The sequence below is a fragment of the Cucurbita moschata genome, unplaced genomic scaffold (genome assembly GCF_002738365.1).
Source record: "Cucurbita moschata cultivar Rifu unplaced genomic scaffold, Cmos_1.0 Cmo_Scf00004, whole genome shotgun sequence".
Taxonomy (NCBI): domain Eukaryota; kingdom Viridiplantae; phylum Streptophyta; class Magnoliopsida; order Cucurbitales; family Cucurbitaceae; genus Cucurbita; species Cucurbita moschata.
In genome coordinates, this window is record NW_019268520.1 from 3,739,515 (window position 1) to 3,756,834 (window position 17,320).

Consider the following 17,320-nt stretch of genomic DNA (forward strand, 5'->3'; position numbering starts at 1 on the left):
TGCGTCTACTAGGGGAAAGTTTCCACACCCTTATAAATGGTGGTTTGTTCTCCTCTTCAACCATCGTGAGACATCACAAAAAAAAATACTATTGAATTTTATAATGATAGATGATGTTAATGTTACTTTTAAAATTTCATAGCTATTTTTTTTAAACATACTATTAAATATTTTTTATTTTTCTAAAAAAAGGAAATGTGTTAATGATTTTTTTTTTAAAATTCAACATTATTTTAAAAACAATATTAAAAGTTGATATTTTTTAAACAAAATTTAACGTTTCCATTCGAAGACTAGCAGGAATAATATTTTATAATGGTTATTTTTGCAACAAAGTACAAAATTTATTAATATTTTTATTAATTTAACCTAAACATAAAACTTGAATCACAATTTTAAATTAAAAAAATATGAATTTTACACAAAATTTTAAGCAATAAAATGAATTATACTGGGTAAACATCAATATTATATAACTTATTCCATTTAATTTTGTATAATAAATAAAATATGAATAATATTAAACTTTTTTGAAACTTAAATGACAATTCACACTTTTAAAAGAGCAATTTACACAAAAATTTATGCAATAAATTAATTATAAAGTATTAATCGAAAAAGGTTGGATTATCGTTGTCACGCTCGTTACTAGTCAATATTATTTAATTTATTATATTCATTTAAAAATAAATAAACAATAGACAGCTTCAACCATAATTCCCAATTATTTTATATATACAAAATTCACACGCACACAATTTCTTTTTAAAATTTTTTTTTTTGTACAAATTGATTAATTATTAAGAATATCGTCCATGCTTCTCGTCTGTCAAAATCATATAAATAAATTATTGTGCTCAAAATTTCAAAATTCACATGTATAACAATGGAAGCATGAAAGGACAAAATAATAATAATAAATAAATAAATAAGCAATAATAACAATAATAAGAGACTGAATTGAAAATTATTAATAAATGCATTACAATTATATAGAAATTTATAAACAATAAATTTAAATTTTAGAGATAAATAACATTTAAAACGAGTTTTCCCATTGTAGATTTATTATTTTAATTATTTTAATTCTTAATAGAATAATAAATAAAATAATTTTAAAATAATTATCTTAAAAAATATTAAAATTAAATTAAATGAGAGAGAGAGAGAGAGAGGGAACCCATCCCAGAAGAGAAGGCACGAGATCCGGGATGAACTGAATTTAACGGTTTTACGTTGACACGGCGGCCAATTCACATGCATATATATATATATATATATATATATTTATTTATTTATTTATTTTATTTTGCATGTCATACGGCGCCGTTTTCGGGTACCTCTTTTTCTGCTAATTCCAATTTGGAGCCTTAGATCATTCCCTAAAATGCGAAAGTCGTAAATTCCAATTTTAATTTCGAGAAATTAAGTTAAATTAACAGTAAATCGTGTGATTACCAAAGTTAATATATTATTGATGTAATAACGTAATTATTTTAAATTTTATATGATTTATATTACGAGTATTTTCTTTACTCTAAATTATTTTTAGAAAAATTAGAAAAATAAGTGTTATAGATAATAGAAATCATATGTTATTATTTAATTTGGTTGAATTTAACAACAAAAAAAAATTAGAAAAGAAAAGAAAACAAGAGAAATATGTAGGAGAATTTTTTTTTTTTTATATAGTATATTGATTAATATTATTTATGTTAATTAATGATATAGGACTAAAAGAACTCTATTTTAATTATTATTTTTTAAATATGTATAAGTATTTTAAAAAATTAATTTTGTTCGAACATGTTAGTTTTATGATTGAATAAATTCGACCCTCTCGATTTACGAGGTTAATTTTATAATTTAACCTAAATCAACAATCACGAGGCTAAATATTATTGTAAGTTGCACAAACTATCCACAACGTTGGAACTTTTTTTTCGTTCATACACTTCTCGGTCATGGTGTCACTTCGATATTGGTCCTAACCAAAACAATATTAATAATACATTTAAATAATGATTTTAATGTCAGCATATATTATAAAGTTTGTACCTTATATACACACGTACACGTGTCAATCAAAATCTGCATAAAGGATAACCTAGCTGTCCAATGATATCATTTACTTGCAAATCTTGCTTTAAAATTATCAATTTTGAATCGAAGATTGGCTTTATTAATTTAAACAGCTAATTTTTGCCTTATTCGTGTCCATGCACGTTTATTTATTATTTTAACAATACATAGAAAAAAAAAGTCCATTGATCTGATATAATTCAGTTTCTTATTATTCAATTTATTCAAAAACTATATGAGACTCATTTTGAGTCGTGGGTCATAAAGGGTTTATTTGATCAAGGGTCGTAGCACTTGATACTATCTGGGTGCGAAGAACCACGGGTGACTGCAATGAGCAGAAATCTCACTCATCGGCCTAAACGACGAGCAAACACTCGAACGTGAGAGCAAGGAATCACCCAAGGAATGGACGAGCTTTTTACTCTTTATTTGTTCCGATTTCCTAATTTAAGAACAATTTTAATTAATTAAGCAAATTTAAGTACAATATTTTTTATTTATTAAAGTTTAGGGTTGACTATTGGGGCTTGGGAGACAGATTTTGGTATGTGAATACTTGGTAGGTCCATCTATAATGATTAATGGAAAAAATTTACCGACTCAATTATGACCTCGAGATATATATATATATATATATATATATATATATAAAAGATAATAGCCTTACAAAACACTAAAAGAAAAATCAAACATGAAATATAACCAAACCAAATCAAGTTTTATATGCAAAAAAGTGTGAGCCTAAATTGGTTGACGTTTTTTATACGCTCTTTTACTATAGACCACAATGAATCTAGCAGTAAAACTTTGAGTAATCATGATCCATTTGACTTTAAAACGACTTAATCCGCTCCCTCACATGCAACTTGAACATTAACTTAGACTCACAAGGCCTACTACATAGACTACTAGCATGAAGAAGGATAGAAAATAACATTCACAAAGTTTAAACTCATGATCTATGTTTAAACTCATAATCTCAACCTCTATCAATACCAAATTAAATCCATACTATAACTAAAAACTTCATCGATTAATGGGCGATAAACGCCCATTTGAGTATACCTCAATGAATTAGACACAAATTCCAAAGATTAAGGGTTTGATCCTTCCATACAAAGAAAAATAAGAAAGAAATGACAGTGATATGGTATTGAAGTCATAATCTCAAGATTTGGCACCAAATTGAATGATTATAGGAACCGAAAACTTAAGCTAATAATATTCTTTAATACTATATATTTTTTGTTTTGTTTTCATATAGCAGAAGTTACTCTCAAAGGGGGGAAAAACTGCCATTCACGTGCAACCAATCAACAATTCCAAACTAAAAGAGTTCATCAGACGGTGCAAAAATATATTATCTCATTGATTTGGCTGTATTGGTTTGTGGTGTATCAATGTCCTTAATGGTGTGTCTACAGTATGTTTTCTCTCCTGGCGTGTTCTTGCCACAAATCTTAGCTTGGATTTTAAGGAAGAAGGCGGCCGCCGAATTCAATTAATCCAAATGAGATAGAATAAAAAATGGATTAGCTTGATTCAAAGAAAAAAAAAAAAAAAAAAAGATTAAACTGTGGAAAGGGTGTTTTGTCACAACCCAAGTTGTCTTTTGAACTGTGGAGCTCATGTGTGAATAGTATATCCAACATAGAACTAGTTTTCAACCAATAAATACAAGCCTAACCTTCTCTGTTTGTCAATCATACTTGCAGAATTCTCTCTATCTCTCTCTTTCTTTCTTTCTCTACCTATTTGAGATGGAGATGGGTGGGAAGAATTTAAAATGTCTGGCAACTATTGCTTTCATTTGTGCTTTTGTTTGGTCTTTTAGTTTGCAAAACTGCCAAGCTAGAGAAGGTAAGCATTGGGCACATAGAAAAACTGGAGGCTACCGCCACGGGCGCATTCATCGTGACCGTGGAGGCAGTGGCTCGTCGAGGTTGACGGGCAGTGGCCATGTTGGGAGTGAGGATGTTGTGGGAGCCTCACTAGCAAGTAAAGGTGATGCTAGTAAGGGTGGTTCAGGCAATTTTAATGTGTTGGACTTTGGAGCTAAAGGTGATGGAAGGGCAGATGACACTAAGGTGAATTTAGGCTTTACTTATTCGTTACATTACATATAAATTTTACAAGCAGCATTTATACTTCACAGAATTGAAAACTTACAGAAGTTCTTGACAATGTATGCATACCAGGCATTTCAGGCAGCTTGGGAATCAGCTTGCAGTGCAGAGAAATCAACTGTAGAGGTTCCCTCGGGGTCCGAGTTCCTCGTTGGCCCCATTTCGTTCTCCGGTCCTAATTGCAAACCAAACATAGTGTTTCAGGTCAATATCAATACACTAAAGTCAGTTTTGGAAGTTGATTTCAAAACTTTTTTTAAGTGCAACAGTAACATAATGTTTTAGAAGGATTGTAATAAACTTCATAAATCAATTTTCAAAAAGTGTTCTAAAGAAATTTCCAGAAAGCTCCTTAATGCTGCAGAGGAAATTTTTTTTGATGCACATTTTGAAGTATATTTCTTATGTTGACATGCAGTTGGATGGCAAAATCATCGCTCCTACAAGCCCTAGTGCTTGGGGTTCAGGTCTCTTACAATGGATTGAATTCACTAAACTCAAAGGGATTACAGTGAAAGGTACAGGTACTATTGATGGACAAGGCTCGGTTTGGTGGAATGACTCACCCACATATGATCCTACTGACGAAAATTTGGTAATTTTGTAAACCAAGTCAGATAAAAATCAAAAGTATTTCATATTTCAAGTCAAACAGCTTCTCAATCACAGCTTTAACCTCATGAAAACAGGACAAGGAAAGCAGCAGTGGAAAACTTCCAAGCACCAAACCAACTGTACGGCCTTGGCTTAAACTTGACTAGAGTAGAACAAATGGATCAAAAAGAGTTCTCTGTTTGTGACTCTATCATTATTGTGCAGGCACTTAGGTTCTATGGAAGTGATGGAGTGACGGTCTCTGGAATAACCATCCAAAACAGCCAACAGGCTCACCTGAAATTTGATAGTTGCACATCAGTTCAGGTTTCTTCATTAACCATTTCATCGCCAGGTGACAGCCCAAACACAGATGGAATTCACCTGCAGAATTCTCAGAATGTGATCATTTCAAACAGCAATCTAGCTTGTGGTAATTCCCAATTTTGAGTATTATCTGCCAAAAAAAAAAAAAAGGGATTGCTTTAGCATGAGAGTTTTTACTTTAAAAAGGTAATCCAGTTGGTTGAAAGTCAGAAAGTTGATCCTTATTTGCCAAACAGTAATTTTGAAGGAAGATGAAGTTCAGTTGTTTTGAAAAAGCAACTCATCCAGGAACATTTAACCGAGCATGTAATCACTAAAAACCAAACAACAGCCTTTAAACTCAACTGCCCAGTAGAACCTTATTCCCTAAAAAACTATGCTGATGAGACCACAAACTTTACTCTTGTGACAAAGGAAAGAAATTCTTCCAGCAATAGAGTTTAAATAATCAGTAGCATTATGGAACTTATATAAATACAAAATTGAACTACAGGAGATGATTGTATATCTATACAAACGGGAAGCTCAGCTGTATACATACACAATGTCAACTGTGGACCAGGCCACGGAATTAGCATCGGAGGACTAGGACGTGATCAAACAAAAGCATGTGTTTCCAATGTCACAGTCCGCGACGTCAAACTGCAGAATACAATGAATGGGGTCAGAATAAAAACATGGCAGGTATATAAAACCTTACTCCTCTATATTTTCTCCAGCATGGTAATAAATGTATGAGAGTAAAAGCAGAGGAAAAAGGCATCAACAAACCCTTCTTTATTTAAACATAGTTTTCCCAGTTTGCCAAACATAATTTCTTGCTGAAAGTAATTTTCAACAGCTAACAAAGGGACATTTGAATTTACTATTGCAGGGGGGTTCGGGTTTAGTACAGGGAATACTGTTCTCAAACATTCAAGTTTCAGACGTTAAAACTCCAATAATGATAGACCAATACTACTGCGATGGGGGTAGCTGCCATAACGGATCTTCTGCAGTAGCAATTTCAGGGGTAAACTACGTAAATATAAGAGGAACATACACTTCAACGCCAGTCCATTTAGCCTGCAGTGATAGCCTTCCATGCACAGGTGTGACATTAGACACCATTCAGCTTGAGGGGAGTGGCCACTCCAACGAACCATTCTGTTGGAAGGCATATGGTGAACTGAAAACCTCCACTGTCCCTGCCATTGACTGCTTGCAGTCTGGCAATCCAGGGAAAGCTCAGGCTCACGATTCTTGCTAAGCTCAGCAGCTAAAGATTAATTAGATTACAGAAAAGAAAAATTCACATCGTAAACTACTTAGAAATAGAAGAAAAAACTATGGTATACTGCTTAGAAATGAATTGCTATATGCTGCAAAAAGGGGTCCTAAAGATAGAGATATTCAGTCACTGATGAAGAGTTGGGAGAGAATTTTACGCGGTGTAGGCTGCTTGGATATAGTAAGATGAATTTATATACGATATTGTTTGCTACAGAAATGGCCCTTGCTCATGATTCATCATTCATGCATAGTAAGATGAATTTATACTTTTATAAACCACCTGAGTAAAAATTCCACGAATTCAAAATTCTCGCGAATTCAAAATTCCACACTTCTTCGTGAAATGATTAGCACATAAATCACCTAATTACCAGATTATCGTCAAATAAAACGAAAAATGACACGAACAACTGATTAAAACTTATATATTACATCGAACCTTTCGCCATGGCTTCTACAGATTATCACCAAGTGGATCAAATCGCTTATTGTTCGCTCTGATAACTAGTTCCGAATATTCCATAATGGCGGCCACAAATATCAAAATCAACAGCTTAAAACTAACATTACTATTACGCAATCAATATGAGCTGAAAAATAAGAAGACAAGAAACAGTATTACGAGTTGCAATATGAAATTCAAGGACTAAGTTTACGCTACGTCGTCTAGTAATAGTTTGACGGAGAAGAGCTGAAAACCTGGCTCGTGGAGGAAAAACAGCTCAGCCGGCGGAAATGGAGTGGGAAGGAAAGTCCACGGCGAAAGAGATTTGGAAGAGGAATTAACTCCGAAGATCATGGCCGGTAAACATGGCGGATACGGCCATGGATGACAGAGAAGAGGCAGAGCTTTCAAGATTTCAAGACTTTCTCATTTTGTTTATGTAATTTTTAAATTATGTATATTTATTCAATTACAAATTATAAATCTAAAATAGAATTTTAAAAAATATTTAATAACCATTTAAAATTAATTATCCTATTAAATTTAATTAGAAAAAATTACGATGGGTACTTTTTAGAAGGCAGTTATGGAAGAAATAGGGGATGTTTAAAACGGCGTCGTTTCCATGTTCCCTTCTCTCCACGTTGGAGCGTATTTTCGCTCTTCATGCAAAATTGGATGAATAAATCTGAAGCCATTAAGAAAGGAAACTACGGAACTGGGACGCTCTCTCTCTCTCGCATCCATTTCTACTCTCAGATTTCTCACGAATTCGAGCGGTAATCAATTTTCATATCCATCGCTTTTCGTTTTCCATTTCTCAATCTCGGTCTCGCATGATCTCTGGAAGATCTTTTGTTGATCTGAAGTTGTAGATTTACGGATTCATTTTTCTGGTAGATTGCGAATAGTTTTTGTAACATTAGAATGATTGTTCGTTTTTGTGGATTTGCGATTTACTTTTACGTAATTTGTGAAGATATTTCACACTTCTCGATGTTTGGATATGTTTTGTTGGATGCCGAATCGATTTCATGTTTGTCGTATTGGGAATCACAATGGATTTTGAATTATCATTGCATGGTTTAGATGTCATTAGAGGATCAGCTGCGGCAAAGTATTTTGGAGATTTTAATTTATTCGGTGGTTCGTTGCGGTTTTTTTTTTTTTCTTGATGTTGTTTTGATTCATGATAATTCCTTGGGTGTTCGTAGCTGGAGATCTATTTGTTTGATAGCCAGACAATTCTAAATGCTTGATTTCTGATTTTAAGTTATCTTGCATACCAGTGCCGTGATTGTTGCCCTTAGAGGGAAGCGGAAATGGGGTTGGCCTTTTCGAAGCTCTTTGGTAGGCTTTTTTCCAAGAAAGAGATGCGCATTTTGATGGTTGGTCTTGATGCTGCTGGTAAGACCACGATCTTGTACAAGCTGAAGCTAGGAGAAATTGTGACCACCATTCCCACCATCGGTGAGTCTTTATACTATAAATTATATGGAACTTTGGGGATTGAGAACTCAGCTGCAGAATCATCTGCCTTAATGGTTTATTGAATCCTAAGAGAACGAGAGCTATGCCAATTAACTCTTTAACGGCTGTCTTTTCGAACCAGCAGTACTAGTCTTACACAGAGGGTTCCAAATTCCCATTGCCGTCTCATCTTCGATTACAAAACTATTGCCGACACTGGTCATAATACCACAAATCCAGTGTTTTCTCTGCCTGCTAGTGACAAAATTAACGCTAAAAACTTTAGATTCAACCCACCATCTACATCTAATCTTAGACAAAAAAAAACAGGTAAATAAAAGGAAGATGACCCTGCATCAAGTAGGAAAAGTAACATATTTAGGACTGGAGATTTATATGTTAGTGTCTGTTTCAATTTCAAAAGAGAGAGAATTGTTGAACTATGACATAACTTCATGCAATTCCATATGACATAACTTTATGCAATTCCCGTCCCAAAGGTAAAATGCTATGATCCTCACCCTGCAATTGATGAACTAAAAAATTAACTTGATGTAGTTCTATGGCCTAAGTGAAATTATTTCTCAAGTCAAGAAACTTAATTAGGAGTTTAATTAGAGGTTCTTTTAGTTCAGATAACCTGGAGGCTGAAGGTTCAAACCTAAGTTCATCCACGTGGGACAAATATCTCACGAATTTTGTACCCTTAACATTCCTAATTATCAAAGGTTTTAGGGTTGGTTACTGGTCTGCAATTTTCAAGCTCATTGAGGTCAACGAATGAGATTAAATACTCTGGTTTTATATAGTTGCTGTGGATCATAGTATCTTTTGAATTCTCACTTTTGGGTTTCATGAGCATACATGGATTTTCAGGCATTGAATAAATGGTGTGGTTTGTGATACAGTTATGCCTCTGCCCTATCTAATTTTAGTCCAACCCATGTTTTCCTTCAGAGCATTATAATTGTTTTTTAATGTTCAACAATTGACATTGTAGGATTTTATTAAAATCCATCTCAGGGAAGTCGTAGATGTAAGACTCAATTCTTTTCTGCAGGATTTAATGTGGAGACTGTAGAATACAAGAACATCAGCTTTACAGTTTGGGATGTTGGTGGTCAGGACAAGGTATGCATCTCCCTCTTCCTGTATGTGTGTGAAAGAAGCGAGACTGATCCTGCTTTTCACTATATTTAAGAGCCGAACAGTTCATTTATTTTGAATTTAATATCAATAAAGAATTTCACTGTTTAGTTATTTTTTCTCCTGATACGCTCATAAAGTGGTTGTTGCCTTAGTAAGTTGCTATTTTTAGTTTCTTATTCTAATGTTATTTAAAGCAGCAAATGCCTATTTACAATATTCGAGGGTTGAAGCATTTCATTTGTTGTGTTAGATATGTGAAACTCAGTAACATAAAAATCATAATAAATTTGAATAAGCAGTTACCAATTATTGATTCTAATTTGGAATACTGCAGAATGTTGATCTTATTCTCTTTATTCATTCATATAATATATTTTTGTATTATCAAGCATAAATACTTACATTTTCTAGGATGAGAATTGTGCATGAACATAACTGGATAGTCGCTGTGGCATTTTAAGTTTTTTTCTTATGTTTTATATGTTCATACGTTCTTTAAGTTAAAAAATTATGAAGAAATTGTTTTGAACTACTACGTTTAAATGAAGTTTGACTGATGTGGTTTCGTTTGGAAGATCCGTCCACTTTGGAGGCATTACTTCCAGAATACACAGGGCCTTATTTTTGTTGTGGATAGCAATGATAGGGACCGTGCTGTAGAGGCAAGAGATGAGTTGCACAGAATGTTGAATGAGGTATGTTTGTAGCTATTTTTATCTTTTCACCCTGCATCCTTGCTGCTGTATTTTATTTTCTTCTAGTATTCAATTGGTACATTTTGTGGTTTCACATAAAATGCTGAATCTGGTTGCATTCATGTAAGACCACAACTTAAAGGTTAATGTATATGTTAACTAAAATTAGACAATAAGATTAATACCGTTCTGTTTTCCTGAACCATTTAGCATTTTCTTCCATTATGATTGTAGCCTGATGGTGGTATTTTACATTTAATGGTTGCAGGATGAGCTTAGAAATGCTGTGTTGCTTGTATTTGCTAACAAGCAAGATCTTCCTAATGCCATGAATGCTGCAGAAATAACTGACAAACTCGGTCTTCACTCCCTTCGCCAGCGCCACTGGTAAATAACTTGCTTTTGCTCACCATATAATGTCCTTATCGACTTGTCACCTAGAACATTAAGTGGAAGCAATTGTTGAATCGTGATCTAATTATATACTCATTCATTTGTCAATTAATTGGACTGCTTAATATACTCCCGCATTAGTGAGTTTGAACCACACAGAAGAAAGTTGAAAAAGAATATTTTCAAGTTTTTTTTTTTTTTTTTTTTTTTTTTTTTTTTTTTAAGTTGCTAGTGAGATGATAATGTTAAAGCAACTTATTTTACACGTTGTCCATTCCAGGTACATCCAGAGCACCTGCGCGACATCTGGAGAGGGCCTGTACGAAGGTTTGGACTGGCTTTCCAACAACATCGTCAGCAAGGTAAATGCACCTTCCCATTTGATCCCAATCTTAACTTAATAGGAAATCCTTTTTGCTGGTGAGTTCTGAATTTCTGTGCTTTGTTTCAAAATTTCTTCACTTTTCATGGACTAGTTAATAGAAATCTTGATTCAGTTTTGTAATCTGACGCCTAATTCATACATATAGCTTCAAATATTTGTCAATTACCTCGAAAATTAACAAAACACGTCCTTTTTTACTACTGACTTCTAAATTTCTGTGCATGGTTCCAAAATTTTTTTCCATCCTATAACTTTAAACTCGTTCTATTCTAGTATGCCCTGTTTCATTACCCAGTTTTCTGCTTCTAAGAACTATAGTATGTTTACACTATTTTTACAATCAAAATTCTAAAAACAAAACCAGATCTTTTAAAAACAGTCTCAAAATTTTCGTTCTAATTCCAAAAAAAATTGCATATAAACTATTTTAGTCGTTCATCTTTAGTTTTTCATTGGTTATTTAAATAGAGTTCTTGATCCGATTTCATAACTTCCTGCATGTAGCTTTAAATACTTGTCTACATAGATTGATTTTCTTTTTCTTGTCAGAATACTTAGATTAATGAAAATTTAGGTATTAAAACAGAATAACTTGAAAGTTTGTATTAACAAAAGTAAGATTTAAACTTTGTTATTGAGTCATTTGCTCTCCCTTTCTCCTCAGGCTTGAGAAGCGGTTAATGATTTGGTTGCTCAGGACTATGTTCAGAGTCCATTCTGGAAAGGATAGTTTTGTTTCTCTGTTTTCAGTGGTTATTGTTATAAATAGGGAAGGAAGGTTCCGCCATACACATGCTTACTCGGTATACTTTGGGCCACACTCTTGGCTTTTAAAGCTTCATTCTTTTATTACTTTTCATTTAATTCCAATTTCAATATTTTTGTCTGATCAATGTTCTTGTGGCACAACAAGGTATATTTTTGGCATCTTGAGCATATACTTATACCATGACAACCTTGTTGTTCCACCGGACGTGGGACATATCTCACAAATGGGAGATGATTGATTTTGTTAGCTTAAGTTTTTTAATTTTCTTTACGGCAATTTCATTAGTTTTGAAAACTGTTAGTTTAAATTGAAATTTTACAGGAAAAAATAATAAAGAAAAAAACAAGTTTTTAATTTTGACATTTTAAATAATGCGTTTTGGTCTCTATAATGCATTTTTTGAAAATTAATTTTGTTTAAAAATTTTTAACTAAGAGTTGAAATTAATTTTTTTGAAATTTATTGGGGGTGGAACTTATTAATCGAGTAACAATTTTGGTTTAAACTTCACTTTGTATTGATGTAGTTCATATAACATTTATACATTAAAATTATTAACATTTTTTCGTGAAAATTATTAATAAGATTCAATCTTACATAGGTAGATTAATATAATTATTGACCCTTATGTTTAAAGGCTATAAAATCTAAATGGTTAAGTACTAAAATTTGGCATTTAATTTTGATGAATTATTAAACAACTAGGATTAAATTGTTATAAATTTGAAATCATACCAATTAAATAATTACATACTATATTGACAAAATTATTATAAAATTGAAAGTATAAAAATTTATAGATTTACAAAATTGGTAGTTCAAATATTCTCTTTCTAATTAGAGTGCTCATATGATCCTTCTAGAATTTAGTTAGGTTGGATTTTTTGAAAAATTCAATTTGATTCGGGTTAAACATTGTTTTGTCAGGAGTTGTAAATCTTTTTTTGGTTAATTTCAAATTGATGTTAAAGATTTTTTCAAAAATTAATTTGAAAAAAAAATTTAGTTTTTGGTACCATTAAGTTCATTCCCGTTGCACAATTAGGATATGCCACTTGTCACAATCTCATAATTCAACGTTCAGTCGTACGGCTGGATGAACAAAGTTGGCTTAGAAGATAGGTTTAGTTGTAGTCGAGTGTTTTTGTTCATTCAGCAAAAATATATATATTAAAAAAAAAAAAAAAAGATTTACGTACGATCTCGTGACCCCTTTCCCTTCCGATCTGTCTCCTGAAGGCCCCAAATCGAGAGGTAAACTCTACTTCGCCTCCATTTTTCTTCAACTCTCAAATTCCATTCTGCTGGACTTCTCTTCCAGATCTCAACTGATCTTTAACACACGGATTCATATTATTCGTTTTCTGGTACATCGCGAAATCTTTTTAATCTTCCTAGTTGTTTGAATATATATATATATTGATTTTCATATCTGCTACAATGGAAATTACCCTCGATCGGTTTGGATCTTCTCATTGCTGATTTGAATATCATCAGAGAGGACAAAGTGTTAAGGGAAAATGAATTTTTATGATGATTATTTGTGGTTCTGCTATTTGCGTGTTCTTTTAGGTCGCAATCTTCTATTTATGATTTATGATAATCGTGTTAGGAGTTTGTCTTGGAAGATCTGTTAAATCCATGTCAAGACAAGTTGAAAATTAACTTTTAATGTTCTATTTTCTAATTTTGAATGCTATTGCTCGCGAGTTCAGTGATTGTTGCCCATAGAGGGAAGCAGAAATGGGGCTGACCTTCACGAAGCTCTTCAGCAGCCTCTTTTCTAAGAAAGAGATGCGCATTTTGATGGTGGGTCTTGATGCTGCTGGTAAAACCACGATCTTATACAAGTTAAAGCTCGGAGAAATTGTTACCACCATCCCCACTATCGGTGAGTCTATTCATAAAGTGCAGATTTAGTTGCAACCTTTTTGAATTTCTCTCTGAGTCCTTGATATTGTTGTTGAAAATTTTAAATCGAGAGAGGTTTTAAGTGGAAAAATTAGATAAAACGGATTGCATCAATGTTTAACAAATTCATTTGAAGAATAGAGTCCATTCTTGATGTTTGTTATTGATGTTTGTTATTTTTCTAGGAGCTATTGATGTTTGTTATTTTTTCTGAGGTAACCCCACCACTGCTTCATCCTTTTGTTGATTGCCAGCGGAGTAATATTTTAATCCGAGCTTGGAAGTCCTTCTGACCTTTTCGATCCGTCCTCAGGGGAGCTATGATATTATTCTTTCTTTTGCTGCTAATCTCCTCCATGATCTCTAAAGATGAACAACTTGTTTGGAATTTTCTTTATCCCCAAACATTCATCTCCTTTTCCATTTTTCTTGAAAGCTTAGGTATTTCCAAGATTGAGCTGTACTTCGAGAATGTGTCTTGTGTATCCAACCAATAACGCAAGGCGATAACCTTGATCCGCATCGTCTTTACCTATAAAGCCAGTTGAAAAGAACTTCTGTTCAATTCCACATTTAACATTTAATCAGTTCCCTCTCCTCTCTTCGTAGTTTAAGCGACGATTTTCTTCAAAGCGTTGCAATTGTTGCATAAGGATTCTCATCAAACCATTTCATAAATTTCATCAATATACACACGTTAAGTGACTCTTTTCTTCAGGATTTAATGTGGAGACTGTAGAGTACAAGAACATCAGCTTTACCGTTTGGGATGTTGGTGGTCAGGACAAGGTATGATTACCACTCTGTCTTCCCCCTTCCCTTCTACGTTTGAGGCTTAAAGGAAATTAGTTAATTTATGTTGAAATATGCACATGGTTCATTTAATTGCTACGTCGAAAGTTTCTTGTTTTTTTTATTTTTTATTTTTTGGGTAATCTGGAGTTCGTGAGTATCATAAACTAAAACAAAATTTTAGCATTAGAATCGTTGAAATTCATAAAAATAATTTATATTTTTAAAACACATTATAATAATGGACGCCTTGCCATGTCTCTGTCTTAGAATCTTAGAAAATAATGTGTCACCATGCCTATGTTGTGCCTTTGTCTCTGTATCTATGTTTGTGCTTAGCATAAATCAGATTTTTTTTGAAAAAAAATTATCAGTTAAAAAAAACGGTCAAGTGACTCAAATTTCAAAATTTAAAGGGCTTATACGTTTTAGTTATTAAATTTAGATGCAGAAAATATTTCTTGGTTGAATTTTGAGAAGAGATTCCGCCACAATATTATTTGTAATTTATTTTATTCTTGTATATCTCATTCTTATGAACAGAAGAGGAGGATTGGCATTCATGTAAACATCCTAGGGTTTGCACTCTCTGTTGAGTTAAATAATGAGGCATTTTTTAATTTGATCAATCAACAGAGAGTGCAAACTTCATTTTTTTTTCAACTTTTTATCCTTTTATTACATGAGTCTTGTAAAAAGTGACGGTAAAATATGTTTTCCTCCCTCTACTAAATGGATACACAGTATGATTAATGTTCTGATTCTATATATTAGACGTTGCAGGATATAAAGACTTATGCATCAAGATAAATGAATGCGAGCTTTAAGTAATCAGGCGTCTGTTTAGGCCTTTTATGTTCGTGAGAAAAAAAAAAAGTTTTCCAGAATTGTTGTGATTCTTAAATTTTGACTGTGATTTCTTTTTTTCTTTTTTTTTTTTGAAAGATCCGTCCACTTTGGAGGCACTATTTCCAGAATACACAAGGCCTTATTTTTGTTGTGGATAGCAATGATAGGGACCGAGCTGTTGAGGCAAGAGATGAGTTGCACAGGATGTTGAATGAGGCACGTTAATACCTGTTTATATCTTTCCACTCTACATGTTATTATTGCATTATCTAATTTCTATTTATGATTCACTCGAACTTTGATATTCTTTTGCTGTTTGCACTTTGTTCTTACTATATCCTTTTTCGTCAGTACATTGGTTCTAGTTTATAGTTTTTGTAACTTTCCCTCACGGGGTAGTGAATAGCGTAGCAGGCTTAGCTCATATGAATATGTTTAATATAGTTTCTTGATAAGATCTTCAATATAGTTTCAAGCTTCCAAACAAAATAGTTTTGTGCATGGGTATCATAAATGTATCAAAATTCAACACAGTTTGAGAGTGCGGCGGGGCAAGGTTGGGGTTGGACTTGTCGTGGCAGTGATTTCTGCAGCTACTGCGGCAGTGGGATTAGTGGTTGGAGTAGCAGCACTGGACTGGCCAAGGGTAGCGGAGGTTTCACTTGCAACCAGTGGATACTCTGTTGCTAAGTTAGGGTGAGAAAGGAAAGACTGGCTGGCACCGATATTTTGGAGGCTCAATGATCTTGGAGTGGGAATTTTTTTTTTATATATGCATTGAGATACAATCTAAGAGAGCCAGGATAAGTCTGTGTAAGCAGAAGCAATGAATAGACAGGAGAGACGGTGGGCCAGTATATGAAGCTTAATATGTCTACAATGAAAGGCAGTGCAGAGTTACCATTAATTATGAACTACAATGTAAAGATTAATGTATATGTTGCCTAAAATTAGACGTTAAAATTAACATCATTCCGTTTTCTAGTATCATTAGCATTTTCAGCCATTTATGAGTATAGCCTGATGGAAGTATTATACATTCTAATGGTTGCAGGATGAGCTTAGAGATGCTGTTTTGCTTGTATTCGCTAACAAGCAAGATCTTCCTAATGCCATGAATGCTGCAGAAATAACAGACAAGCTTGGTCTTCACTCTCTTCGTCAACGCCACTGGTAAATTACTTGCTTTACTCTCCTGTGGCACATCTTCATTGATCAGATCTGGTGAACAGCATTTCTTTTGTTAACACCTGTAACATTAAGCGAAAGCGTTTTTGAATGATGGTCTAAATTGAAGTTTATTGATACATTTTCCCTAGTCAATTACACAACTATTTATTATCCTGAAGTTGGAAAGAAATGGTAAAAATGTTGCTCCAACTCTTTCCAGATACTGAAGAAAGTTGAGATATGTCTTTTTGTTTGATCAGAGTTGCTTGCGCTGCGATTAGTGTACTCATTCTACACTGTGTTATGTTCCAGGTACATTCAGAGCACATGTGCGACATCGGGAGAGGGCCTGTACGAAGGTCTCGACTGGCTTTCCAACAACATTGCTAGCAAGGTAACCACTTCTTGAATTAAATCCAAAAGTATTTTTTTTTTGCGGGTTCTGAGTTTCTTTGCATTAGCTTATACTTCCTTCACCTATTTTTCTTTTCATTCTAATCAAACGTAACAAACACAAAGGATTTCTGGGGTGTGCATGTATATTTGGTTTGTTTTCCTTCTTTTAACTTGTGAAACCCCTGTACTCTTCAGGCTTGAAGCGGTAAATGATTTTGATGGTTGTTCAGGCATTTGTTCAGAGTTTTTGTTATTCTGGGACGGATAGTTTCATTTGATTTCAGTGATTATCTTAGTTGGGAAACATTTGGCTATACCTTAAAATGTACTCTTAAGTTGTTAATGGCTGATTTAAGCGGATAGACTCCTTAGCTCCTTAGCTTCTTAGCTCCTAGAAGTCCATTATTGTACTGTTTTCCAGTTAATATCAACTCCTATTTTTATCCGTTCAATTTGATTATGAACAATGTTTGTTGTGCCACATGAAACATT

At 33.3% G+C, this 17,320-nt stretch overlaps 3 protein-coding genes across 4 annotated transcripts; all 3 read left to right on the forward strand.

Moving 5' to 3' along the window:
* Nucleotides 1–3,697: 3,697 nt before the first annotated feature.
* LOC111442159 (polygalacturonase At1g48100-like) lies at nucleotides 3,698–6,843 on the forward strand. The gene is made up of 7 exons (XM_023079442.1): nucleotides 3,698–4,172; nucleotides 4,284–4,415; nucleotides 4,630–4,806; nucleotides 4,901–4,945; nucleotides 5,031–5,238; nucleotides 5,626–5,816; nucleotides 6,007–6,843. The coding sequence occupies exons 1-7, from the start codon at nucleotides 3,846–3,848 to the stop codon at nucleotides 6,379–6,381; spliced, it is 1,455 nt and encodes a 484-aa protein (XP_022935210.1). The 5' UTR covers nucleotides 3,698–3,845; the 3' UTR covers nucleotides 6,382–6,843.
* A 698-nt stretch (nucleotides 6,844–7,541) lies between these two features.
* Nucleotides 7,542–11,834, forward strand: LOC111441914 (ADP-ribosylation factor 1-like). Its single transcript, XM_023079107.1, has 7 exons — nucleotides 7,542–7,628; nucleotides 8,139–8,319; nucleotides 9,380–9,450; nucleotides 10,044–10,163; nucleotides 10,432–10,550; nucleotides 10,837–10,918; nucleotides 11,606–11,834. Exons 2-7 carry the CDS (start codon nucleotides 8,172–8,174, stop codon nucleotides 11,609–11,611), a joined length of 546 nt encoding a protein of 181 aa, XP_022934875.1. The 5' UTR covers nucleotides 7,542–7,628; nucleotides 8,139–8,171; the 3' UTR covers nucleotides 11,612–11,834.
* Nucleotides 11,835–12,850: 1,016 nt separating this feature from the next.
* LOC111441913 (ADP-ribosylation factor 1-like) lies at nucleotides 12,851–17,309 on the forward strand. 2 transcript variants are annotated; one of them, XM_023079106.1, is made up of 7 exons: nucleotides 12,851–12,964; nucleotides 13,426–13,601; nucleotides 14,340–14,410; nucleotides 15,359–15,478; nucleotides 16,317–16,435; nucleotides 16,745–16,826; nucleotides 17,024–17,309. In XM_023079106.1, exons 2-7 carry the CDS (start codon nucleotides 13,454–13,456, stop codon nucleotides 17,027–17,029), a joined length of 546 nt encoding a protein of 181 aa, XP_022934874.1. In that variant the 5' UTR covers nucleotides 12,851–12,964; nucleotides 13,426–13,453; the 3' UTR covers nucleotides 17,030–17,309. The 2 variants fall into 2 exon arrangements, with proteins under 2 accessions (XP_022934874.1, XP_022934873.1); XM_023079105.1 differs by having other exon boundaries at nucleotides 12,878–13,077.
* The last annotated feature ends 11 nt before the right edge of the window (nucleotides 17,310–17,320 follow it).

Excerpts from the sequence above, each read along its gene's own strand:
- LOC111442159 (XM_023079442.1), top strand. The coding sequence starts at position 3,846 with ATGGAGATGGGTGGGAAGAATTTAAAATGTCTGGCAACTATTGCTTTC. Across the intron at positions 4,173-4,283 it reads GAAGGGCAGATGACACTAAG|GCATTTCAGGCAGCTTGGGA; the intron begins GTGAATTTAGGC and ends TATGCATACCAG. Across the intron at positions 5,239-5,625 it reads AAACAGCAATCTAGCTTGTG|GAGATGATTGTATATCTATA; the intron begins GTAATTCCCAAT and ends ATTGAACTACAG.
- LOC111441914 (XM_023079107.1), top strand. The coding sequence starts at position 8,172 with ATGGGGTTGGCCTTTTCGAAGCTCTTTGGTAGGCTTTTTTCCAAGAAA. Across the intron at positions 9,451-10,043 it reads ATGTTGGTGGTCAGGACAAG|ATCCGTCCACTTTGGAGGCA; the intron begins GTATGCATCTCC and ends TTCGTTTGGAAG. Across the intron at positions 10,164-10,431 it reads TGCACAGAATGTTGAATGAG|GATGAGCTTAGAAATGCTGT; the intron begins GTATGTTTGTAG and ends TAATGGTTGCAG.
- LOC111441913 (XM_023079106.1), top strand. The coding sequence starts at position 13,454 with ATGGGGCTGACCTTCACGAAGCTCTTCAGCAGCCTCTTTTCTAAGAAA. Across the intron at positions 13,602-14,339 it reads TACCACCATCCCCACTATCG|GATTTAATGTGGAGACTGTA; the intron begins GTGAGTCTATTC and ends TCTTTTCTTCAG. Across the intron at positions 14,411-15,358 it reads ATGTTGGTGGTCAGGACAAG|ATCCGTCCACTTTGGAGGCA; the intron begins GTATGATTACCA and ends TTTTTTTGAAAG.